Below are 26,329 nucleotides of genomic sequence, written 5' to 3' on the forward strand. Positions count from 1 at the left end.
GAGTGTAAGTGCAAGCGTGAATAAGGAGGAAAAACCAAGTACGAGCATGGCCTGAGTGAAGATTGTATTGGAATAAAATAAGGGATGAAGAACGCAAAAAAGAAGGAAGAATTCAAAGAATGCTTCAGAAAAAAATTAAGAAATGGAAGAACACTACTCTTCGATAATGAGTCGTGTATTTCAAAAGAATTTTATCTCTTGTAATCAATTATTTGATCTTTTTCATATGAATAATAACATTGATTAAAATCTTTTCTTTTACCATCTTTAGCCATTTTTGTGGGAGTAATTTTACCTACTAATCAGGATATAAATCACCAGTTTTTCCATTGTTTTATCATTCCAAAACTTTGAAGATTCTTTTGTTTAAAATGGTAATGTAATATTTCGTGTGCTCCAACCACTCCAGAGTAGCAATAAAATTAGCATTACACGAAATCATTTGGTGGGAAGAATTTATCAAGAGGAAGGACCATAGAAGTTAATGTCCAAAACAAAAATATTAGATCCACAGTTAAGAATAAGTAAATAATCATCTATAGAATGAACACTAATTAAAAATGATAATTTTGAGTTCTCAGCATATTTACAATGAATGACTCTCTCGTGGAGCCAGGAAAAAGGGGCAAATCAAAACAAAAATATTGATAGAACAATAGATCAGGCAACTACAATCAAAGAATATGCTCTATAATAGTGGTAGAAGTAATAATAATAATAATAATAATAATAATAATAACCAATAATTAATATGCAAATATTTACAGAAGAAATCAAAAAGTGAGGCATCAGCAATCAGCTTTCAGAAATTCTGAACCTACGCAATCAGTAAAAGGTTGGTAGAGAAAATGAAGCTTCCCACTAACTTTGTCTAAACCCCAAAGTTCCACCATTTCTTCTTCTTCTTTGTACTGCATGTTGGGATTTCTGAAAATCAAATAATGACCTTTTCTTTTCAGAGGGAAGAGCTATTACGAAAATGAAAATCACAATGAAAAAAACCATGGTGTGTCAAGGAAGAAAAATAGCTTCAACAGAAGAAGAAGAATCAGCTAAAGGGGGAAAAAAATGGAGGTTTCTGCTTCAAGATTAAGAAAGAAGTTACCTCCTTCGGGATAAATGGAATTATAGTGCACTTCAGCCCAAAAGCTTAAGAAAATAACTGCACAAGATAAAGATGTTCGTTCATAAGGCCTTCTACGAGGACAAAAAAAAGACACTACTCAGAGTAATTAGTAGTTCCAGATTGTTGAAAAGAATTCAGTATAGGAATCTTACTCCGATTGGACTTTTGAACTTGTGGAAGTATTTCAATTGAACATGTATCCTTGAATGATGTTATCACGAATATCTTTACTCCAAACTAAGCAAAGAATGCAAACAGTATCAGCCACATAAACTAAAAATCTAGGACATCCTTCTAATTCTTATATATTCCATGTTCAAATCCACAAAAAGAAGAAAATAGGGCAATACCCAGTCTGCAGCAGCTTGTAGTGTAACATGATCACCCCATTCTCCTTTCCTGGTTCATTTTATGTAATGAGAGATGAGCATCCAAGTGGTTGACAATAATAACAATAAAAGTAACAATATTTTCTTAAGGAAAAAGGATGGCATTACTTGCTCATCTTTTTCAGGTACTCGTCATAAGTCATTGGAACATAACCCTCATATATTTCTCGACAAAACTTTAGCTGATGACATCAATAAATTGAAAAAGGTTTCAACGCATTAGTACAGGGATAACTCTGGTGTCAACTCAAGCCCACTTGTAAATCATGAATTTAGCACAGTAAAGTCAAAGTATGACCGTACCTGTGCTAAAACTTGTTCTCTCACAAAATCATGATGCTCAGGAGATCGGTAAAGTTGATCTGATAAAGCACGAAACTGAAGGGCCGATAAATCAGTTCAAGCCAATCCAACAAGAACTTAATGTACAAAACAAAAACTAGAGCAGAAAGCATTCATTTGAATTGTTAAAAAATACCAACCTGACAGTTGCCGTCTCCTTGAACCGTATTCTCGACCAGCTCATACAACTGCAATCTAGAAAAGGCCAGAATGTTCAAAAAATATCAGATAATTGCATCATATAAATAACAGTAACCGATAAACAAAAGACTACAACCTAATTTTTCATCTCAGTAAGTGAAGAATAAAGGACAAGCAAGACATGTTTGCAGCATTTACTATAAGCGCTGAGAAACTGCAAAGGAAATACACCCTGCCAAAGAATGACGAAGATGAAATTCTCAAGTCTTCCTCTACACGCTTATAAATGAATAAAAGAAGTGGGAAGCAAATTTGTTTGAATGGCTAAAGAGGGAAACTAAAAAAATCAATGGCCAAGGAAACTTCTAACGACGCACTGATGAGAAGCGGAAAATATACCGACTATGAAGAAATTCAAGCAAAAAAATTTATGCATCAAATTTTTGCATTCAATTACCAGATGTAAGTTTAGCTAAGCTAAGCAACCACTGATTTTATTTTCCCTGAATAGTTTAAATATGAGCTCCTTTTCTCAATATGAAGTAAGTTTTGGGAAGAAAAGAGAAATTGTAGGTTCAGAAAAAACGTTTAGTTCCCACTTAGATATGAGCAGCATGCACTTCATTTGATTGTTTAAATACAAATTTAAATTGATGCTGCAACATGCACACGACCTTTCAAGGAGCCGTTGATGATCTGACATCTCTTCATCAGCTGAAGGTATCTTCTCAATGGTCTTAGGAACATGCTGCAACAGAACAAGAAAATACGATTGTCCAACTGGAATTTAAATTAAAGATATCCAGAATTAATTGAACACAACCTTGGATAAATTTATACTTTCAAGAAATAGCTCCCTATTAGCCTTAACCTTAGAGAGGGAGAAACCTAGTCTTCATTACTTCTGACGGTGAAATCATGGATAATTCTTCAAGTGATAAGAAGGAAGACGCCGCATCTTAAATTACAAATGATCGTGTTAATTGGAGCTTCTTATCGTTCAAACTAATGGTGATTTATACTTATTTTCACTCAATCCCATCTAAAATCAGCTTAGAATCACCTAAATAAGATTATTCTACTCCCGAGATCTCACTTAAGTAGTAAGAAAAATTGCACAGAATTCTTTCTAAATAAATAGAGAAAGATAGAGGCAGACCAAAAACTAAAATTCGCTACTATCTACTTGATTCTATTCAATTATTTCTAATTTACTAAATCATTGCATCTTAAAAAATCTTATATATGTGTGAAAGTTCAAAAGGATACAATTATTAGTTTGTGGTTCTATCAGTTGATACAACTTCCAAAATTTAGGGACATAAATTGACTTTTTTCCAAAACTATATAATATAGGATAACACAATCAACCAAGGAATTTGGTACAAAAGATACATGTATACTTACAGGGACAGGAACAATTTGATTCAGTCTTTTGCCCACTTCACCATCGAGTGAAGACTCATCCATTATTTCCAACGAATATGAAGAGTATTCATCTGCAAAAGGATTATCTACTGAGTTATGATATGAAGAGGAATTTCCCATTTTGTCCACCTCGTGACCTCTCAGGTCACCTGGCTCCTCGACTTTTATATCGTTAACACAATTTGTTTTCTGATCACCGTCAAGCCCTATTCACATGGTTGAAAATTGATTAGGAATAACTACATCGTAGGAACAACGGGAAACAGAAACTATCAAGTATTTGATGACTTATCATTACCATAAGGGTAGTGCCTAGATGAAGGACCAAGCCAATCCTGTGCAAGAACAGATGCTTGCAGTTGGTCATCCCTAGAATCAGATACCCCAGAAGCTTCTATAGAATCAATTCTCGATATCTCTTCTTGAAAAGCATGTGCTAAAGCCTCATCGTTCTCCAAATTCACATTATACGGCTCACAGTAACCTTCACTGACATATTCCACTTGACTATAACTTGGGTCAAATCTATATTCAGTAACAGTACTACGAGAACTGTCATTTGTAAAGGTGCAAACATCCAAAAGATGAAGTCCCCATCTCATAACATCAGGATCAATATCATACGTTGCCATAACCCTGTAATAACACAAGATAAGCTTCGGGCACTCCTACATCTGATTGACCTTCCGAATACCCCAAATGGATAGATATTGCTGAAATAAAGAGAGAAAAGAAGATTGACATTGACAATCATTTTTACCCACAGAAAAAACTCCCAGAAAACCAAGAAGTCCAGTATATAACAAATTACGCCTACAATTTGCATTTTTCTTAAGTATTCCAAATTCCAGAAACAAGCTTTTGAAAGCTATTTTTTTCCCCAAATTTTGGCTTGGTTTTTTAAATTATTATTGGTAAGAAGTAGATAACAAAGGAATAAATTTAGAGGTTGAATGAGTGTTTAGAGGTTTAATATTCAAGAAAAGAACAAAAAATGAATTGATTACAAATGGGGCCTTAATAATTCAATATTTCCAGGAAAACACCATCACCCAGAAAAAGTTCACAGTTTTAAACTCAAACCTGAAACACTAGTTATTCCGGGTATATAGACAATTTATTGGGGAAAATTAACAGCAAAAGTAAATGACTAAAAATTAGAAAACCCTTCTATCTCACAGCACAAAAGAGGGGAGGGGAGGTGGATGAAAAACCGCTCGCAATCTTAAAATTCCCAGACCACGCGTGGGGGTTGAGGCACAAATTGATATCCTTCGCTTATTGATCAAGAGACGTAAATTTCAAACACATGAATTATCTATAGGGCACGTGCACACAAGAGAAGAACCCTAATTTGATAAGCGAATCTTCAAGGCCATCCACTCGTCAAAATCCAAACAAACCCAACAAATTAAACAAGGAATATAACAAGTCATGCAGACGATCAAAACAAAATCCATCCACGAAATAAAAAATCACAAGAAAACCCCACCAAAAGAACAATAATCAACCTGAGTGTCCAAGGAATGGCTTGCGGAAAAGGAAAGATCAATCAATGAAATCGATAAGAAGAAACAAAAAGATAAAGGTTTCTGTACATACAAACAAAGACACAGTAGGGACCTTGATGATGATTCAGTGTCGAACAAGTTAAACAACAGAATCACAACGGCAAAATAGAATCAAAGAAGAGCGAAGTGAATTGAGAATGAGATTGAGTTTGGGAAATTTTGGGAATTCTGTTTGAGCGTCTTTTCTTGAAAATGGGAACCAAGCCTTCATCAGAGCCGCTGTTTTGGAAATTAGAAACCGCCGCTCGCCAGCGTCTTCTACTGAAGACCGGCTGAACCGGTAAAACAGCCACGCGTTCTTTTTGATTTACTCGCCACGCTTAAATGTTTAACTAAACTGTTTTTATTATGATTTATTATGGGGTTTGGGTTTGTCCTTTTTTATATATACATAGTTTTATGTGTACGAGATTTTGCCAACCGTCCAATAACTGTTTGAATTTTATGAAAATAAATTAAATAAAAGACCATAAAATACTGCCAATATATTTTCCCACCAATTAAAATTTATCCTAGAATTTATTAATAATGTGTGATTTTTCTTTGAGGAGATTGAACCATTAACTTTTAAAAGAATAATTATGTCTTATTAGAATGGGCTATAATTCACGAATTTATTTAAACATGTCAAAGATAATCATTCGTTTAAAGACACCTCAATTTATTGAATTGAATACTAATGAATGAAAATTATCTTTTAACAATTGCGTTAGATATTCAAAAAAATTTCAGAAATAGCACTCTTAATTTTTCATCTTTCAAAACTAGCATGCTTCTTGAAAAGTTATTAAACTAGTTTTAAACTCGTTATTCTCGATGGATGAGATTGAAGATTTAGTCAAAATTTTTATTTGTTCTAACCAATTGTTTTGGCATTTCTCGGAACATCACGAGATTAAATGTCGATATTTTAATATTTTTTTCAAATATTAGATAATCTATCTATCTTATACCAAATCTTATATATTTTCAAATTTCCTCCAAATTCGTTATCTTTTCCGAATATTCAATTCGTATGTAATTTTAGTCCATGATTATATGAATTTCTAAATTTCAAATGAATTTATATCAATTAGATTTTTTTTAGATGGATGATTATACTTTTTTTTTTTAATTTTGGGAAAGATTAAATTTTGCAAAAAAAAAAGTAAGATATGGAAAATTTATAAAATCTTGGTATTAATCTACCCAAGAATTCACCTATCTTGGTATTGATTCATATCGAGATTTTATATATTTTTCATATTTTATATATTTTTTAAAAAATAATCTTTCCAAAAATTTAAAAATCAAAATCAATGGTTTGAGATCCCTCTAAAAAATTCATTTTGATACTTGATAAATTGATTTGAAAATTAGAAACTTGGCTAGAGATTTAAGAAATTAAGTAAAATTTTGATAATAATATTTAGTAAATATAATCGAATTTTGAAAAAAATTAAAAATATATAAAATTTGATATAAGATTTAAGAAAATGACATAATATTTTGAAAAAAATATTAGAATCCCATCGTAATCTCTCATGTTTCGAAAAAGACTCAAAAGGGTCAAAATAACGAGTTTTTTTTTTTATATATATAAAAAAAATCTAGTTTTATAAGGTAAAAATTTAAAAGTGTTATTTCTGATAATTTTTCTAGATCCAACTATACGTTTCCGGAATAAAAGGATAGCACACTTATGTGTTATATATATATAATTGTCCAGTCATTATTTTTTATCTTATAATTGTCCTCCCAACATTAATATTCTTTTGAAACATTGACTTTTATTATATATAATAAAACACATACATGCAGATCAAAATGCTTGAATATTGGATTAAATATAAAATTTTTGGAGAAATCAACTTTCAACTCATTAATGCATTGAATATATTTATTATTATCTTATTTCATGTTTTAATATTCCAATTAATGGGACACCACTTAAGTCAACTCCCACAAATTTCAACATCATACATTCCCATACTAATACAGGAAAACAATGGCAATGAATAATAATAATAATAACAAAAAAGGTTAAAAAGTAAACAATATATATATATACACATAGGAAACTTATTGGTTGCATCAATCTCACCTTTCATTAGGAATATTGTTCACTCCATTTCAACAAAGAATGTGATTCAAATATTTATATGATACAGTGGAAGCACCAAAATGAACAGTTGACCCATCAATTTCGTTATTATTCTGCACCAACTGACTAGTTTAGAACATTAACCCGTCAACTTCAAATGCCCAAAGACAATTCAACAGTAAGAAATCAAAACCACCTGTTAAAAAATGCAAGTGTCGTGCAATTCTCGATGCTTGGTAGTATGGGTTTACTACGTTTCCAGATATTGTTTAGTTCAAGTCCTTTTAGATTAAAACTATAATAGTTTAATAACTTACAGTGTCTCACTCATCGCTAGCCTTCAAAATCTTTATGGTCTCTCAAAGGTTGTCTTGAGTGAGTAAAACCTCGCTAAAGATTAATATCGAATGGACTGTGAGCATGATACAAAAGATTTTTAGAACTTGAATAAAACTCAACTGGTTAAGACATGTACCACTAATACATCAGAGGTTCAAATCTTCAAAATGTCGTTGAACTCTCAATAAAATATAAGAGAACCCGCACCATTTTTAAAAAATGATATATGTTATTTTACTTCTAAAAATTGTACCAAAAAATATAAAACATTCATATTTCTCAGGCACCATCCTGTGCTAACTACATGATACACCTTCAACTTTCTTTTTCCTTTTTTTCCCCTTTCTCCTTTCTCCTAAAATCTCATGAATTCTAAAATCTGTGTTTGTCCTGCACTTCAACTGCAGAGCTGTTCAATTTGAATTACTGTTTCCCATTGTGAACCCGGTGAAGTCAGTTGGCTGGCAGATACATCATTCTCTCTCTCTCTCTCTCTCACACACACACTCACATGTTGGGGGTAAAAAGTGTTTTTCTCTATATATCCGAAAGTTTTTAATAGGTCAAGGACCATAAAAGTGGGTAATAAAAAAGTTACCTGCAAATCGCATCATGTTTTCTTGGACAATACAGTCATTTCCAAATGATGTCTCCGAGAAATTTAAGAGCTGGAACACCTCGAATCTCCACATCGACTAATGGTGCCTCAATCACCAACAAGCTCGAGAGTTCTGGATCATTTCGAATGAGATCCAAAGCACGCAATTGATCCTGAAATATTTTCAACTTAGCTACATATTTATGCTTTATATTCATTGATAATTTAGCTGAATCAAGAAAGATCAGCTTCAGCATAAGCTAAGCTTCACGATGTTATAAATGAATGATGCACCTTGCATTTTGGGACTATTCCTAAGAGAGATTTATATCATAATCAATGAGGATTAAGGAAAGATCATGTCAACAAATTGAAAAGGTGTGTATAATTCCCATTGGAATAATACCTTTCTTTTCATTGCACAAAACTTGCAATCTGATGCTGACGGAGGAAGAATCTGATTCACAATAAGCCTCTTGACAGGGACAGATTCCTTTTTCAGAGAAGCATGCAACCTTGATGATTCATTCACAGCCATAACCTTTGACAAAAATATGTAATGAGAACGACTCTCTCATATGATGAGCTCAGGTAGAACTAAAAGCTGATTCGCAGAATATTCACTTTCCCTACAGTTTGTCCTGGAACCAAACATTTACTTATTCCACATTCCACATTTTGTCATCTACCAATAAATGAATGAATATATTCATTTTCAAGTGATAGAACCCAAATGTATTGAAATATAAACAGTGGGTTTGAAATATAAACAGTAACAACATTATGAGATAAACCAAAAGTTTCTCTCTCTTCTCTTGAGATTACTCTCAAGTCCAAATTCACTCACCAAAATATAATCTAACTACTCTCTTCCTCTCTCTCTATTTATAATGTAAAGAGGTTTCATGCAAGGAAAAACAAAAAATAAAAAAGTGGCCGAGGTCATGCCCATCCTTAGTCAGGAACATATAACTATAATCAAATTGTTTAGTACCGTGGGGATTGTAACTATGACAAATTCCGTAGATTCTTTGTCACGAAAAAGCTCACGAACTTTTACCATTCTCTCTCTTAATCTCTCTAATTTGTCAGCCTGCATGAAACAAACGTTATTATTGGAGTCACAACATCAGGTTGGTATTAACTCCATGACAGTTAGCTTACTGCATCCTGCCGCTTTTCTTCTTGTCCAAATACAGATTTAATGGCTGAGGTTGCTGAAGCTATTTTTTGCCTAAGCTGAAACATAAAGTGTGAAGAGAAAATTAAATGTCCAGATAATAGGTATAAAGAAGACCTAGATTAAACATAAAAATAAAAATAATAAAAATAAAAACTTTAGAAAAGGTACAAAAGAAGAGATGCACTCCTAGTAGGGAACAGGAAGAATCTAATGCGCAGTCTATAGATTGTTAAAGTTCCCTTTATTGTTCATACAACGTAAGCTATCACATTTGCACTGAATTTAGGCATTGCAAAGGAAACAGCAACAGAGTATATATAAACAATAGATGCAGGACAAGCAGGAATGAGAACGAGATAAATAGAGAGACAAAAAGAAGAAAGAAAATTGGAGGATAACTGAATAAGAGAAGCTTACTATTGGATTTGAGAGACCTCAATTGTTCATAATCAATCTCCAAAAACCGTATCAAATGAGGAAATAAATTAAGATCATACAAAATATATTTCTAGCAAGTTCCAAAGTTTCAAGTACCACAATTCTGAAACAATGGTGATCCTTTGTATTCTGTCACAAACATTACGCCTCAGTGAAAAATTTAGACTTTCCATACATTTCTAGCAAGATCTCATATCGCAGTATGAGATCAATAAAAGATGCAGATCAAGGGAAAGGTAATCGATCAAATAGGACTTCTTCAAAGTTCAAAGCTGAGCAAAATACTAAATTAAGCAAACATTCATGGTGACGAAAGGTTGTGAAAAAAGATAGAACAAAAATACTAGACAGGAACAGAAACAATATATGTAGTGAGTGATGCCTCAAGTTCAGAGATCTAATCAGAAAATCCAGCTGGCATTCGTATTAGTAACAACAATCAATTACAGATTGGATTTGAATCCATAATCAAGTCGACTTAATAATTAACCATACCTTCAATATCTTGCCTATGGAAGCATCTAAGAAGTCTGGCAGGGATAGAAGCCTCAAGGTATGACCCTGGTATCAGAGAACAGAACGTTAAATGAATGTCTACATGATTAATTTGGGACATGCTGGATAGCTTACCGTAGGTGCCGTGTCAAAAACTATGCGAGTAAACATGTTATATTCTGGAGACTCAAGAAATTGAATGACCTGGAAATAACTAGAATTAAAACCATGAGGAACCCCAAATAGATGTCAAGCACAAACAGAAAGCAGATCAAGCAATGATTTAACATGTACCTTCGCAATGGCTATAGCTTCATCCAAACCAGGAGGTGGTGTGTCCAGCAACTCTCCGAGTTTCAACTCTCCTAACTTTGTCACTCAAAGTTAAGCAACCAGTCAAATAATTACACTAAGACAAAGGGTTGTCAGTTGTGCATCATTATATTCCTACCTTCATGAGTTAATAAAAAATTGAGAGCAAATCAAAGTGACAAAGATCCATTTATTTCAGACTTCTATGGAAGTTTAGCCTCTATGTAATCTTAAATATTGCATATTCCTCCAAGCACCAATAACTTGGAACTTGCAAATGTTTGCAGTTTGGGAAAGCACGTGCAATAACAGTGCATACATGAAATATAGCGTTTAACATCTGAGCACAATAATGTCATGTAGTAAATATTGTGATTCAGGGGTGGATTCATAGTGTAACACTTGACATATTTCTATACTAAATACAATTTTCCAAATAATACATTTTACCTGGTCTACAAGCATTCCGAGGCCCATGCCATCCATGAAATCTTTTACGCCAGTTCCACCATTTTTTTGAGCTGTACTGCGGAATTCCTCCCTAGCCTTTTCAGGGTTTATCTGTCAACATGATACACATTTGACCAACTGGATTCATAAGAGTAACACCACAGCGAGATGAAAGTAAATTACTCCTAGTATTTACTCCCATATCTACACTTCCATATGGACAATATGTGATAGGGACATCTCAAAGGACATTAGACATTGATTCAGAAAGAGCTTCTGAATTACCTCAAGGGCAAACAATGGAGAGTCAGGACCTTCAACTGGTACCAGTGTACCGCCAGTCAAATCCTAAAACCAACAGCTCATTTTTTCACCTTTTGAAGTTCCACTTAAAGTTCACAGCACAACTGAAAGAAAAAGAAATGCATCATACCTGAGCAAATGAATCACTTAACGAATGTGCTGGATCAGTAGAAACAACAAGCGTGGGGTGGCCACTATTTGCGAACTTCACAGCTAGAGCGGCAGCAGAACTTGTCTTCCCAACACCTCCTTTCCCACCTAACAAGTAATATTTCCGTTCTGTTCCAGAGATCATGCTCTCAAACCCTGCAATACCTTCTGCAGGGGTAGCCACTGATCTCACTGCTTTATAGACAAAATAAGAAGTTATTCACTTTCAAAAATCCACATTGAACTTCACAATTTGGTTACATATCTAATTCCTCCAGAAATGAAAAATGCCCTAAAACTGATTATCTACAATGAGAATATCTACAATCAAATTTCCGCAGTCCAACTGAAAGAGAGAAGGGAACAACATCAATCTGACAGGGATTGAGAAGAAAGAAAATCCGATAACTAGCTCAAATTAATCATGATTACTTGACGGTGGCCCATAAGTCGGGCTTCCTTCCCGAGTAACCCTACTTACAGGTCGTTGTAAATTAATTTTATCAAGAATGAGCGGAAACGACAGAGAACAAGTTCACACCACAAATAAAATATTATTCTTAGAGGAACAACTTGGGAACTCTGTTCAATTTCCATCTTTGAAAAAACAATCATAATAACAATTAGTAAAAGCGATTCATAGAAAGAACAAGACACCTCCATTCAATACCGTTCTCCTCCCTCCCACTCCAATAATTTCGCATAGCAAATTATGTTCACCAACTATATTGAATCAAAATCCGCTCATTACAGACGATAATTTTGAGCGCAAGTAGTAATTACGAAATTTTCAGACGAATTCCAAGCAGCTAACAAAGAAAACTGGATATGTAATCAAACAGAAGAAGAGAATAGAGTGGCGGTGAAATCACCTTGGAAACGTTTTCTGGACGGTTTTGTTGAAGTTGAAAGAGAAATGAAGCGGAAGGTTTTGGCGAGGAAGGGTTGAGGCAAGATTTTGGGATGGTGAGAGAGGAAAGCTGCCATTGCCATGGAATTTCTTGCAGTTAAACTGCGAATACTTGGAGAGAAAGTAGAAGGAAGACACAAGCTCCCCATGGCTATGGCTTCTCTAGTGAATGAAAGTAGTTTTCGAGTTTCAGCTGCACCAGGTTTCAATTCAATTGCTTGATCCGGATCTTGACCCGTATGTCGGGTCAAACCCACGAACCTGAGCCGGGTCTCCTCTAGACAAATTTATTATTGTTTTTTTTATCGAGAAAATTGAAGGGGGGAAAAAAATCCCACCGTTAAATAATATACATTTTCTGAAAAATGTATCACTTGGACAAATTTTGTTGGATTGCTCTATTTCCAAAAGTGATTCTATTCATGGGTTTTTTTTTCACAAATGACCAAAATGTAATAGACTTTTTAAAAAATGATTCAGATTTTTTCTTTGAATAAATGGTTAAATGATTGTTTTAGGATTTATCAACGGTCAAAAATACCCCTTAACAAAATATCTAATTAAAATAGTAACAAATTCAAAATTCGAATAAAAATAAACCCATCTCTCAAATCAAGGAATGCTGGTGATTTATTTTAGTAAACAACATTTGAAAAAAAAAAAATCCTAGAAACGACTTCTAAAAGCAAACAAAAAATGGTTAGTAACACTAGATTAAGAAAGTATCACCTGACATAAATTCATAAATAAAAGTTTCAAAAATTGTGAGACGTATAATTTTGGATGCAAAAATACTATATATGTAGAGAATAAAACCTAATTTGAGATTTTTAATCATTAATCATTCTCTATAAACAACCTATAACACATATTAGTTGTCTATTTTTCATAATTAGGGTATTTATGTTTTGTGTTATATTCTCAATTCTTTTACTTCATATCCATAACATCCCCACGTATATCTCCTACTTGTAAAAAAAAAGTTAAAATTTTATCGCACAAATACCTTGTATTAAAACTAGCTAAAATTTTTATTAGACTTTTAACAATAAAATACCTAAGACAATTTAAAATCTTATACTGAGGTTTAAACCTTATAACAGCTAAAAAAGTACTTTCTAACAGCTAAAAAATAACTAAAATGAGCAATCTAAATATGTACCTTGTACTAGATTATGCTATGTAAATACCTTGTATTAAAAAATAATTAAAACCCAATTTGAACTTGCAGAATGCATGGATGAGGTCGGTCAGTGAAGTACTAAACCTAATGACAAATTTGAAGAATTTGATGGTCTCGAATGTGGAAATCCATGGATCTGGCCACGATAGAGATAATGAAAGAAATACATTTGAATTCTTCGAGGTAGATTTATTAAATACACTGTATTTGTGGTAATTCTTATACATTATGTTTGTTCTTGAACTTGTGTGTGGTTTTAATCAAATAGGAGACAACCGACTCCACTAGGGAGTTGGATAAATTGGAGTGAGATCAAGAAAAAAAATGAAAAAAAAATGACAATGGAGATATAAATGACAAATAATTACAGTTCTATTGAGATGACAAGGAATGATGACTACCCTAATATGTAATTTCATAGCAATAACCTCCATGAATTATCGAAAATTGGCATCAATTGAAACATGCAAGCAAGCAACCTTAAAGTTGTTATATCGTTTATTGCCTTCCATACAACCCCATATGAAAGATGAACAAACGAACTATAGTTACAATGTAGTTAAAATGAACAGATAAATAAAATACGAACAGTTCAAAATACCTACCGGCAAAAGGGAATATTCTGCTATTGTGTACCTCTATCTGTTGTGTTGTTGATCTACCATTCACGTCTGTATTGCATCTACGTATATACCACAGAATAAGAGAACTTGTTTAAAAAACAGAAAAACAAATACTGAATATTGAATACACATTTAAGTTATAGCTAACTATTTTTTTGGAATGTCCTAAAACTCACAATTCGTAATATATAAAACATATTATATTTTTCAATAAAAGTATTATTGAAACTGTACTCTATTATAAAATCTAATAAACGAACTCATGTCTATAATATGAATACTTTAACTTTAGGTAGAGACATAAATGAGGATCAAGTTATAGTATATAGCCTAAAAGGTCAATAAGTATACGGATGAGATTGGGTATCACATTCTGAGGACACTATGGATGCGACTCACTTTGTATACTGATACAAATGATGTGATCCCCAAATCGTTCATGTGGAGACATGCAAGTGGAAGCATCTTATGCAATAGACGTTTGCATAAGACCAGACCACGAAATAGTCACTTTTCTTTATAACGACCGTTTACTGTTAAAACTGACTATTTTAATTCGACGACCTAGGGTAACTCGATCTTAATCCTGAGCCAACTATGAACTTCTTTTGATTCGAGATTATCCTTTGATTTGTTCAGATGAGAGTAGTTCAACAGCACTGCTCAATAAGCCTCTCATTTTGTGGATAAAACCGGATAGATAGCTGGGGACATAGTCCTACAAAAAGAAATTCATTCCTACCCAATTTTAGGGTTAGCAGATAAGTTGTTCTTTTAAGTACTGATTTCTGTCTTAAACAAGGGGGCCCTGCCCTCCATGATAAAGAGGGGCATGGTTTATTTGTTGGATTATAAACTAATTGTTTAATAAAATATCAATGGTGACTTAAGGAACAAGATGTATTTACAAGGGTAAAACAATAATTTTGACCTAGTTGTAAATATGAACGATCTGTGAAGGATTGACTTACTAATCATAGTTAAATCAAGTGGATAGAAATATATCTACAGTGAGAATAGTGCAACTATCGAGATATAGTGGTAGATTAATTCAAATTAAAGAGTTTAACCGATTGATCTCTGTTCGTTGCTATCGTGAGATGTTCTAGGAGTGTATCGTATAGAATAAATAGGAGATAAGTTCTAAGTATAAGTGATGCGTTTATGCTTTGATGCGTCTAATTAATGGTAACGCATTAGGGCGTTAGTAATATGTACAGAACGCACACAACTCTTTCTAATAACGTTCAAGTTTTCCTAAACTAAGCCCAAGTATAAATCTAATTTAGGTTCCTGGCAATTCTAGGGTCGATCTCAGGGATTCAGTTAACCAAACGCAGACCTTGCGTTGTATCTACTGTAGGGATTTTCCTAAATGAATATGAGAAATGTATTATTTACACTAACTTGTTGTGCCTGTGTAAGAAGATACAAAAGAGTTGAGAGGTGAATGATGGGTCATGCGAAAATGGAATTTAAAGTAGGTGGACGCATCAGTCTAAGATGAACGTACAAAACTAAGATGTGATGTGGATGAGATGGAATGATTTGCTTATCTTTTTGTTTATGCGTTAGACCTTATTCAACACTTCTCAATACGAATAACATACAAATCCTATCTCTAGGATGCATGCGTTTAACACAGAATGCAGGAAACACCAGTAGTCTATCACTAGTTGTACTAGGCATTCTATTTGATGCAGCTTAGTTATTCTTTCGAACAATCTAAGTTAAAGATGCTTTTACCAAGTTAAGTTGGCTTGAGCGTTAGAATGAAGTTATGCATAAAGTATTAATGCATTCAACATAAACAAGAGATAAACAATAGTAAGTATAATGGATCAAACATATGAATTTTATAAAGAAACAAGGAGTCTTTACAAAAAACAATATTCAATCGAATGGAGTGAAAGCGATAAATAAGAAGGAAACTGAGTCAAGCCAAAGAATACAATCTTTTGTAGTTCTTTGGCTCAATCTCGTTGTGTACAATCACTTGTATAAGCAGTGGACAGAGTATCTTTCTCAAGAGTGGTTTCCTCCGCTCCCCGACCGACGGTGTTGGTGGTTCTCAACCCTTTTGATCGTATCAACACCACGGCACAACCTCTACAGAACTAAGACTATAACTACAATTTACAGAGAGAAAGGATCTTGATGATTTCCGAACTTCTTAACTCTGGAGGGACTTCATCTATTTATTGGCGTTGGTCACGTCCACTTGGTGAATGGGCAGCATTAAAGTCCATGCCCTGGTTAGCCGTCTGACTCTCGGAAGCTTTTCTGATGCCGCCTGCTGCTTGGAAGCTTTTCAGACGCCGCCTGCTGCAGGTGCCCATACTTGCAAGTAGTGATGTGACACAATCAGTTTAAAGCTATGAATCTTCTCTGCGTTGAACTCCCTCTGACACATGGCCCATGCATTAGAGCTTTTCGTGCAGCACTTGTATAATTCATTAATGTTAATCCTTGCATTGAAATCTTGCAATACGGTGCGTTAGTGCCACGATATTTAGTCATAAAACTTCTTTTGCATGAGTTTGCTGATGTTTGAATAAATCCATGCGTTTCTACTAAAAATGAGGAGAGCTTATCATTAAAAACCTTAGTTGTTCCAATTTAAGAGTAAAAATAACTTGTATTTCTACAAGTTATCACCACCCCCAAATTTGAACAATGCTTGTCCTCAAGCATTCCAAAATAATTCTTTATTATCTCTTTTGTCTTAAGTGTGCAAGTTCACCTCTCATCATATTTAGTCATAAACTTGAGATAAGAGTTTTGAAAATATAACTCAGATTGACTCTTTTCTTAAAAGGACTAATGTTTAATTTCCAGAGTAGCAGGCCTTTTATCACAACTCCTTTCATTTCTCAAAACATTCCCATCTTTTCTAAACCAACAATGCGTTAGATGCTCTTTGTAAAATAAATGCCAGACAAAAAGAAAAAGATTATGAACTTACTTACCCATGCGTTGTTCCAGGTATCCCACTTTCGTTTTGGCTTGCCCCCACAGGTGTCATGCGAGCATCTAACTACGGGTGAGAACCCTTCACAACTAAACTCATATCTAATATCCGTGCGTTTCAAGATATAATTTTTTTTTCCAGACTAGATAGAGGAGTTGTATGGGACGCGTTGGTCTAAGAGACTTAGCTTCGTTTTGGCTTTCCCCCACAGGTGTCATGCGAGCATCTAACTATGGCTAAGTGTCTGTTCCAATTTAAACTCATGTCATTTAAGTTTTTTTTTTTCTTTTGAAGTAATGACAAAGGAGTTGCGTTTAATATTCTTCTTATTTTGTTCCCTTTTTCTTTATGATGTATTCGTTTGATGCGTCTTAACTCAGATGTTCCCTCATCCCCAAATTTGGAGATGAGCTATACTTATCCCAAATTTGGAGACGAGCTAAATTCTTATTGCTAAAAGAGAAACAAAATTTCAAAAGGCTTTGAGAATCTGAAAGGAGTTTAAGACTTAAAGCTTGCACGCGTTAGAAGGTAAACTTAATCTTTTTAGAGAAGTTCAAGCCTTGTTGAATTTTCTAACACCTATTCTACGCTTATAGATTTCATATAGTTGATATCATTGAGGTTAGGCCAAGCACAAGACTTAGAAAATATCCAAAGAACAAAAATCAAGCATGTCAAGGTCACACGCAAGGAGCAAAATGATAAGGAATTTTTCATTCATTTTCATAATTTCACATGAATTAAAAAAACAAGGCAGGTAGATGCAAAAGAACAATACACATCAAAATACAAATAATGAGAATAACAACACAAAAAAGAAACAGATTAAACCCAATACAAAAAACCTCAATAACCACCAAATCTACTCTGCTGGCACATGTCTCTACGTTTCTTCCTCAGGGTTTTCATCCATGAAGCGTAAGGGTTTCTAAGATGAGCAGGTAGTGGAGGCAAAGCAAACATTCCAACCAAGACCTGATTGATGTATTGTGTTGTGTAAACAAATTGGTCTTGCATCCGTCTTGTTTGTTGCCTTAAATAATCCCTTAGTCCCCGATTCTGCTGATGGAGGACCTTCTATAGACGCGGCCAGTGGTCTGAGCTGATCACTGATAAACGTTTTCAACTCTTCCAAATCTGTGCTGCGTTGAGGTGTTAGTTCATTTCTTCTAATTGGGTCTTCAAGATTTGCTGTGTTGCTTGACCCTAGCCCAGTTGGCTCAAAAATTATTGGAAGAGGCATGAAGTTGAGATTGGACTTGGTTGGGGCAAAGGAAGGGAATAAGGGATGTCCTGATCCATAAGAATTGGTTCTTAGTGCGTTTGATCAGGACTCCCTTCTAGCAGGGCCAATGGTGAGTCATAGGAAGTAGAATTAAGGGCTGGTTGCGCTTCTTCAGCCAGAAGTTCAGGCTCAGCTTCATGTTCTTCATGCTCTGAAGCTTCATTACCATGTTCAACAATCAGGACGCGTCTTCTTTTGAGGGCACGTTTTGATGATCGAGGCTTGGGTGCCACTTCCTTGGCAGGTAAGGTAGGTTGATGTCGTGAACCACGAAGTAGATGCCTTACTAACTTTATGTCTATCAAGCCATCGACATCTTCATGATCATCCCTCAGAGGGATGCCCCCGCATTCGCACAATGCACAGATCAGCCATGGAAAGTAGAATTGCCTTCGTGGCTTAGTCTTGATGACTTTGATCTGATCCCTTATAATTCTTCCAATGTCCAGAGGGATGCACTGCACAACGCAATAAGTAGCCCGGACGCATTCCTTTGATAATGTCTCATCATGCGTTGTAGGCATGATGCTTCGTTTGATCAAGTAATACCACAAATTCGCGTCTAGAGTTAAATTCCTAGAAGCCAACATTTTTACCCCATTTCTCGATGTTTGCCATCCAGGCTTGGCTACTGTTCTTAACGCATCTTCTAACTGACTTGACATAGGCTACTCCAAGATGCGATTTCCTTCCACGTTCGGGTTACTATCAATGTTGAATACTTTGTTTATTTTATCAGCCGAGAAGCGCACTGTCACCCCATCAACAAAAGCCGTGTTCTTCTCCATATCGAACTCACTATTGTAGAATGTGCGGACGAAGTTGGGCCAGATACGGGTGTGCCCAACGCAGAACTGATTCCATCTCAATGTGTTTATTGTCTCAGTTATGTAAATTGGCAGTGGGTGGCGTTCGGGGAAGAAGCCTTTTTCTACTAGTATGTCATTAAACTGCCACTTTCTTCTCGAAGTCTTCTTAGGTAACACGTGGGTTACCTTGCGTTTACCCATTGCATGCTCTTTTTCTTCCCTTGTCAGTTCTCTCAGTTCATTCTCCAATTCCCTTTGGAGATCAATCTTCCTTCGCCCTTGCCTTGCGAGCTCGTAGTTTTCAAATTCTTGCTCTAATACGTTGTGCCTTGAGCTGTTTTCATGCGTTACACCCTCAGGTCCGGATGCAGTTTGCTCATCTTCTTCTTCCTCCAATATCAATCTTCTTTTTCTTGATACTCTTTGATTTTAAAGACCCTTCATTCGCGTCGGATGAGCGTGGTTGAGATGCGTTAGGGCCAACTCTGCCTTCTCTATTTTCTTCTTCCCTTTATTCTTCTTCCCTTTATTTTTCTTCCTCCATTTCTTCTTCTTCTAGTTCCTCTTCAAGCATCATCGCATACCATTCCACTTCGTCTAACTCAAGTGATGCGTTATATGGGTCTGAACGCATCACTTATTCTTCCTCTTGTCCTTGATTGAGGGATGCCAAGATTGCATCAAAGACCTCTTGCTCGTCAAGTCGAGCCAGCTCTGTCAACTCTTTAAGATTGCACTCTGACGCAGGACTGTCAGAGGGTGGTATGGGTGGAGTGAATGGAGGGGTGCCCACTGGGGTGTAAGGCATCCCAGGGGAAGATATGAGGATGGGCGAAGGAGATGGTTGGCTCGACGCGTCCGATTCCACGGGATAGATGGTGGCCAAGGGTTCGATAGAAAGTTCTTATACACATCTAGATGTGTATAAGAGACAGATATGAGGATGGGCGAAGGAGATGGTTGGCTCGACGCGTCCGATTCCACGGGATAGATGGTGGCCAAGGGTTCGATAGAAAGTGGAGGTGGTGGACGCACTACTGGTGACGATGCGTTGTGGGCCTGTCTCTTATACACATCTAGATGTGTATAAGAGACAGGGTAGGGAGTTTCTTGGGGGTTGAGGAAGGTTTAGAAACGGTCGGCCGCTGGGAAGAGGTAGCGCCTGTCTCTTATACACATCTAGATGTGTATAAGAGACAGGTTTTAGGTTTAGGTTGAGGGATCTTGGCCGGAGGGGTAACGGTGGTTTTGGAGGCTTTGGTAGGGAGTTTCTTGGGGGTTGAGGAAGGTTTAGAAACGGTCGGCCGCTGGGAAGAGGTAGCGCTGCCGTGTGTGGGTTTCGTTTGGGCGAGGATTGTGGTGGTTTTCCTAGGGCTTGAGGGAGGTGAAATCGACACAGAGCCAGAGGAGTAAGAGCTTACCGGAGAGTCATTGCCAAAGCTCATGCTCTGATTCTTACTATCTGAAGTGGACGACATGGTGGCCGAAGAAGCTCGAGCGTTGGAAGCGAGGGAGACAGAAGGGTTCGGCTTGTTTTTTTTTCTTCTTTTTGTTTTAAAGGGTTCGAGGGCGAAATGAAGAAGAAGACTCGGATTGTTGGGCCTTTTTATAGGCAGAGAGGTGATCGTGGCTAACGTCAGGCGCCGTAATAAATGTGAAGTTGAAGTGTCGTCTCGGTTATCTAAATACTCAAGTGTTTTTGTGTTCTCGAGACGCATCCCTTCAACTAGGCCATGCGTTAGACTTGCGTCTAACACGTCAGTTGTTTCAAATTCGATCATACACAACTTTTTAAAGAAAAACAAACAAGTTTCCAATTTTTGTAAAGGCAAAGACAATCAATTTAAAAACATCCAAACAACTAAATCAACAAATTCAAACACATCATAGAATACAAAATGCAAAAAGACAAGGGTGAGAGAAGCGTCCCTGGAATATATGGCATTGCAAACGCAGGGATACTTCGACGCGGGCCTCAACTGGATTCACGTAGAGCGAGAGATGACTTCTGACGATCCAATCCATCTTCAAAGTAAGGCTTAACTCTTTGGTCGTTTACCTTGAACGCGTTGGTGCCATCTTCTCGTGTTATTTCCACAGTTCCATATAGGAAGATTGCTTTAATGATAAAAGGTCCTGACCACCTGGATTTCAGCTTTCCTGGAAACAAACGCAGACGTAAGTTGAATAATAAAACTTTTTGACCAACAACAAGTTCTTTCTTATAGATGCGTTGATCATGCCAACGCTTTGTCTTTTCCTTGTACAGCTTGTTGTTTTCGTATGCGTTCAATCGACACTCCTCGAGCTCGTTGAGCTGAAGTTTACATTGAACGCCCGCGGCATCCAAGTTCATGTTCAACTTCTTCACTACCCAAAACGCCTTGTGCTCTAACTCTATAGGTAAATGACAGGCTTTCCCAAATATGAGAGAGTATGGAGACATACCTATAGAAGTTTTGTACGCAGTCCTGTAGGCCTAGAACACCTCATCCAGCCTCTGTGCCCAATCTTTTCACGTTGCATTGACGACCTTTTCCAAGATGGACTTGATTTCACGATTCAATACTTCTGCTTGACCGTTTGTTTGTGGGTGGTAGGCAGTGGCAATCTTGTGCCTAACATTATATTTTGCAAGTAATTTGGAAATGATGCAATTAATAAAGTACACACATTCGTCACTTATCAGGACTCTTGGCGTTCCATAGCGTGTAAAGATGTTCCTGGTAAGAAACTTAGATACAGCGGACGCATCATTCTTTGCACAGGACACTGCTTCTACCCACTTAGATACATAATCTACTGTTAGCAAGATGTACTGTTGGCCACAGAACAGGGGAAAAGGTCCCATAAAATCTATGCCCTAAACATCAAACAACTCAACTTCGTGAATATTATTCAAGGGAATTGCGTCCCTTGAAGAAATATTCCTGGTGCGTTGGTAGGGGTCACATTTTCGACAAACTCTCTTGCGTCTTTAAAAAGGTTGGGCCAAAAGTGTCCGCTTTGAAGGACCTTCACTGCGGTTCTTTGCCCACCGAAATGCCCTCCGTAAGGAGGGTTATGACACTCGGCTAAGATGCGTTGTGTTTCCTCCTCCGAAACGCATCGACGTAGTATGGAGTCAGGGCCTTGTTTATATAGAAACGGTTCATCCCAAAAATAAAACTTGCTGTCACGAATTAACCGTTTCTTCTGTTGAGAGTTGAAGTTCCCAGGGAATTGCTTGGTGGTTAAATAATTGACTATGTCTGCATACCAAGGTTCCCTGCCTTCAACTCTAAATAGGTTTTCATCAGGAAATGCGTCATTGATTTCACTTTCTTGAGCTTGCATTTCTTAATTCTCTAGCCTGGACAGGTGGTCAGCCACCTGATTTTCTGTTCCCTTTCTGTCCTGGATATCAATGTCAAACTTCTGTAGTAGCAGCACTCATCTTATCAATCTTGGCTTTACGTCCTTTTTGCTCATCAGGAATTTAATGGTTGAGTAGGAGATGGGATGTATCAAGTTACCCTTCTTCTGCCCTAACATAGTTTCTACTGCCACATCACTCGCGTCGCACATAAGAATAAAACGCTGTGNCAAACTTCTGTAGTAGCAGCACTCATCTTATCAATCTTGGCTTTACGTCCTTTTTGCTCATCAGGAATTTAATGGTTGAGTGGTCGGTGTATATGGTGGCTGACGCACCAACTAAGTAAAATCGAAATTTTTCAATACCAAACACTACACCCAACATATCTTTTTCAGTAGTAGTATAATGTTCCTGAGAGTCATTTAGTGTTTTGGACGCGTAGGAGATGGGATGTATCAAGTTACCCTTCTTCTGCCCTAACATAGTTTCTACTGCCACATCACTCGCGTCGCACATAAGAATAAAACGCTGTGTCTAGTTCGGTGCTATCAGTACTGGGGCTGTCGTCAACGCTTACTTCAAAGTCTCAAACGCGTCAGTGCAGTCTTCGTTAAAGTCATAGGGTCGATTCACCTTTAGTAGTGCACTCAGAGGTCGCGCAATCTGAGAGAATCCTCTAACGAACCATCTATAGAAGCAACATGCCCTAGAAAATTTTGTAAGGTTTTAACATTTGCTGGTGGTGGAAGTTTTGCTATGACATCAATTTTGGCTTCATCTACTTCCAAGCCAGCGTTAAATACTTTGTGACCCAAGACAATTCCTTCAGTCACCATGAAGTGACATTTCTCCCAATTCAGGACCAAGTTTGTCTCCTCGCATCGAGCGAGGACGGCCTCCAAATTATCTAGGCATGACTAGAATGAGTCTCCAAAGACTGAAAAATCGTCCATGAAGACTTCAACGTTCTTTTCTAGGAAGTCAGAGAAGATGGCCATCGTACATCGTTGAAATGTCCCTGGTGCGTTACACAGCCCAAAGGGCATGCATCTGAATGCAAATGTTCCAAAGGGACAAGTAAACATAGTCTTCTCCTGATCTTCCAGATCTATCAAAATCTGGTTGTAACCAGAATAACCATCGAGAAAGCAATAAAATTCTTTACCTATAAGTCTGTCAAGAATTTGATCGATGAAAGGAAGGGGGAAGTGGTCTTTCTTAGTTGCTGCGTTGAGCTTCTGGTAATCCATACAGATGCGTCAGCCCGTGACAGTTCTCGAGGGTATGAGTTCATTATTACTGTTGACTATCACGGTCGTTCCCCCTTTCTTGGGAATGCATTGAACTGGACTTACTTAACTACTATCGGATATCGGATAAATAACTCCCGCGTCCAACCATTTTAAAATCTCCTTCTTAACCACTTCTTTCATTATGGGGTTCAACCTTCTTTGAGGCTCGATTGACCCCAACTTCTCTTCTTCTAGCCTAATCTTATGCATGCAATAAGATGGACTTATCCCATGGATATTCGCAAGCATCCAGCCTATTGCACGCTTGTGCTTTTTCAGCATCTGCAAGAGAGATTTCTCATTAGGCTCTGTAAGATTTGTGGAAATGATCATAGGTAAAGTGTTGTTGGTTCCAAGGAATTCATATTTCAAGTGTCCAGGTAACTGTTTCAACTAGAGTTTTGGTGGTTCTTCAAGTGATGGACGCGTTGGTTTTTTCCGCCGCTCACTCAGACTTGGCGGCTCTAATTCCTTCAGGGTCTCCTCCAACGCGAGGACCTCACATACGTGAGTCTCTTCTTCAGGCAACTCAATACTGTTTAGTTGATAATCCTCACTGTCTGGGAATTTTAATGCGTTGAGAACATTAAACTTCACCTTTTCATTGTCCACGTGCATAGTTAATTCACCTTTATGTACGTCAATTAAAACTTTCCCAGTAGCTAAGAAGAGGCGTCCAAGGATATTGGTACCTCCCTATCTGCTTCGTAGTCTAAGATAATAAAGTCTGCTGGAAATATGAGATTGTCAAGTTCACCAAAACGTCTTCAATCTTCCCTTCTGGGTACTTAATTGTTCTGTCAGCGAGCTGAAGGGTGACAGAAGTAGGTTGTGCTTCGCCAATCCCCAATTTCTTAAAAATTGAAAGTGGCATGAGATTAATGCTAGCTCCTAGATCGCACAACGCATGACCCACATCTAATCCTCCTATCGAACAAGGAACTGTGAAGCTCCCGGGGTTCTTCTGCTTCTTTGATAGATTGTTGCTTACTAACGCGTTACATTCCTACGTTAGCGCTATCACTTCTTTCTCACTGACTCTTCTTTTCTTCGTCAAAATGTCCTTAAATTTTTTTTACATATGTTGGCATCTGCTCCAAAGCCTTTATAAGTGAAATATTGATGTGCAGCTGCTTTAGGAGCTCAAGAAAGCGCTTGAATTGATGTTCATCATTCTTCTTCATCAGACGCCTAGGGAATGGTGTGTTCAGCGGCACCTCAGGCTTTCCCGCATTAGACGTGCTGGTTTCTGAATGGCTTATAGTCTCGGGCGTTCTTTCTTCCTGATCCATTGAATGTGTAATGCGTTCTTTCGAAGGACTGCTGTTTCTTGGATTCCCTCTTCTTTCTTCAAGAGCTCTTCTACTCCGCAACGTCACCGCATGACATTGCTCCTTCCCATTATTGTTCCCAGGTGTTTCGGTATTGCTAGGTAGAACTCCAGGCTGCCTGTTTTTCAACTCGCTTGCTATTTGCCCTACCTAGATCTCCAGGTTTCTGATTGATGACGCCTGGCTTTTCAATAACGCGTCGTTCTGGGCTATGTACTCCTTCAATAAGTTCTCAGGCGGAGATCCTGAGCTCGGTGCCTGTCCTTCTCTATTGAAGGGTTGTTGGTGCTGCTGATGCGTTTGTTGAAATGCAGGCGGCGGTTCATTCCTTTGCTGATGGTTCGCCCCTAGGTGGTGCTCCTGCTGATTTCCTCCTATCCAAAAAAAATTCAGATGGTTTCTCCATCCAGGGTTATATGTATTAGAGACTGGGTTGTTTTTTATGAAGCATACTGACTGAGGGTTTTGTGGACATTCAGCATAGGAGTGAGGATCTCCGCAGCCCACACAACTGACCGTGGGCTACCCAAACGCCTCTACCTGATTCACCTTCTGCTGATTTGATGCATTTCCCATCGTTATGTTCTGTAGAAGGCTGGTCATCATAGCCACTTGAGCAGAAAGTGTGGCTATTACGTTGGCATCAATAGAATTAACATTCTGAGATTTCCTTCTCCTGTCATTTCTTCCATCATATGTATCATCCACCCATTCCATATTGTGTTTAGCAATGCGGTCTAGTATCTCTTTAGCCTCCGTATAGGATTTATCCATAAGTCCACCAGCTGCTGCTGCGTCTGCTGCCATCTATGATACTCTATTCAGTCCTCCATAAAACGTCTCCATTTGGATAGTCAATGGTAGTCCATGGTTTGGGCAATTTTTTACTAAGCTCTTAAAACGCTCCCATGTAGTACTTAAGGTCTTAGTATCTTCTTGTTCAAAGTTCATAATCTCTCGACCCCTCATCACGTTGGTGGTAGGTGGGAAATATTTTTGCATAAATTTTTCCATCAACTTCTCCCAGGTGGTGATTTCACCAGGCTCCAGATAACTCACCCATTGTTTGCGTCATCACGCAAAGAATAGGGAAACAAGGACAGCCTGATCGCCTCTAAGGTGATTCTAGGAATCACAAAAGAATTACACGTTTTCAGGAAATGCTTTATATGGGCGTGAGGATCTTCAACACAACCACCCCCAAATTGTCCAACAG

At 37.0% G+C, this 26,329-nt stretch overlaps 3 protein-coding genes across 7 annotated transcripts; all 3 read right to left on the minus strand.

The window, feature by feature from the left end:
- Positions 1 to 663: 663 nt before the first annotated feature.
- On the minus strand, positions 664 to 5,315 carry LOC120081247 (OVARIAN TUMOR DOMAIN-containing deubiquitinating enzyme 9-like). Of its 3 annotated transcripts, none has more exons than XM_039035962.1 (11): positions 5,050 to 5,315; positions 3,725 to 4,139; positions 3,406 to 3,632; positions 2,673 to 2,746; positions 1,998 to 2,052; positions 1,819 to 1,893; positions 1,624 to 1,697; positions 1,477 to 1,525; positions 1,279 to 1,363; positions 1,106 to 1,162; positions 664 to 927 (listed from the first exon to the last, which is right to left on the minus strand). In XM_039035962.1, exons 2-11 carry the CDS (start codon positions 4,056 to 4,058, stop codon positions 872 to 874), a joined length of 1,086 nt encoding a protein of 361 aa, XP_038891890.1. In that variant the 5' UTR covers positions 4,059 to 4,139; positions 5,050 to 5,315; the 3' UTR covers positions 664 to 871. The 3 variants fall into 3 exon arrangements, with proteins under 3 accessions (XP_038891890.1, XP_038891888.1, XP_038891889.1); XM_039035960.1 differs by having other exon boundaries at positions 5,029 to 5,315; XM_039035961.1 differs by having other exon boundaries at positions 4,938 to 5,315.
- A 1,746-nt stretch (positions 5,316 to 7,061) lies between these two features.
- On the minus strand, positions 7,062 to 12,452 carry LOC120081907 (ATPase GET3B-like). 3 transcript variants are annotated; one of them, XM_039037088.1, is made up of 12 exons: positions 12,221 to 12,452; positions 11,329 to 11,540; positions 11,181 to 11,243; positions 10,896 to 11,006; positions 10,428 to 10,502; positions 10,269 to 10,337; positions 10,134 to 10,199; positions 9,182 to 9,256; positions 9,012 to 9,110; positions 8,424 to 8,558; positions 8,018 to 8,190; positions 7,062 to 7,193 (listed from the first exon to the last, which is right to left on the minus strand). In XM_039037088.1, exons 1-11 carry the CDS (start codon positions 12,405 to 12,407, stop codon positions 8,053 to 8,055), a joined length of 1,230 nt encoding a protein of 409 aa, XP_038893016.1. In that variant the 5' UTR covers positions 12,408 to 12,452; the 3' UTR covers positions 7,062 to 7,193; positions 8,018 to 8,052. The 3 variants fall into 3 exon arrangements, with proteins under 3 accessions (XP_038893016.1, XP_038893015.1, XP_038893014.1); XM_039037087.1 differs by lacking the exon at positions 7,062 to 7,193 and adding an exon at positions 7,212 to 7,492; XM_039037086.1 differs by lacking the exon at positions 7,062 to 7,193 and having other exon boundaries at positions 7,629 to 8,190.
- Positions 12,453 to 21,107: 8,655 nt separating this feature from the next.
- LOC120081045 lies at positions 21,108 to 21,578 on the minus strand. The gene has a single exon (XM_039035724.1). The coding sequence runs from the start codon at positions 21,576 to 21,578 to the stop codon at positions 21,108 to 21,110; it is 471 nt and encodes a 156-aa protein (XP_038891652.1).
- Positions 21,579 to 26,329: the final 4,751 nt, after the last annotated feature.

Source organism: Benincasa hispida, chromosome 7, assembly GCF_009727055.1.
Source record: "Benincasa hispida cultivar B227 chromosome 7, ASM972705v1, whole genome shotgun sequence".
In the NCBI taxonomy this organism is placed as follows: Eukaryota; Viridiplantae; Streptophyta; class Magnoliopsida; order Cucurbitales; family Cucurbitaceae; genus Benincasa; species Benincasa hispida.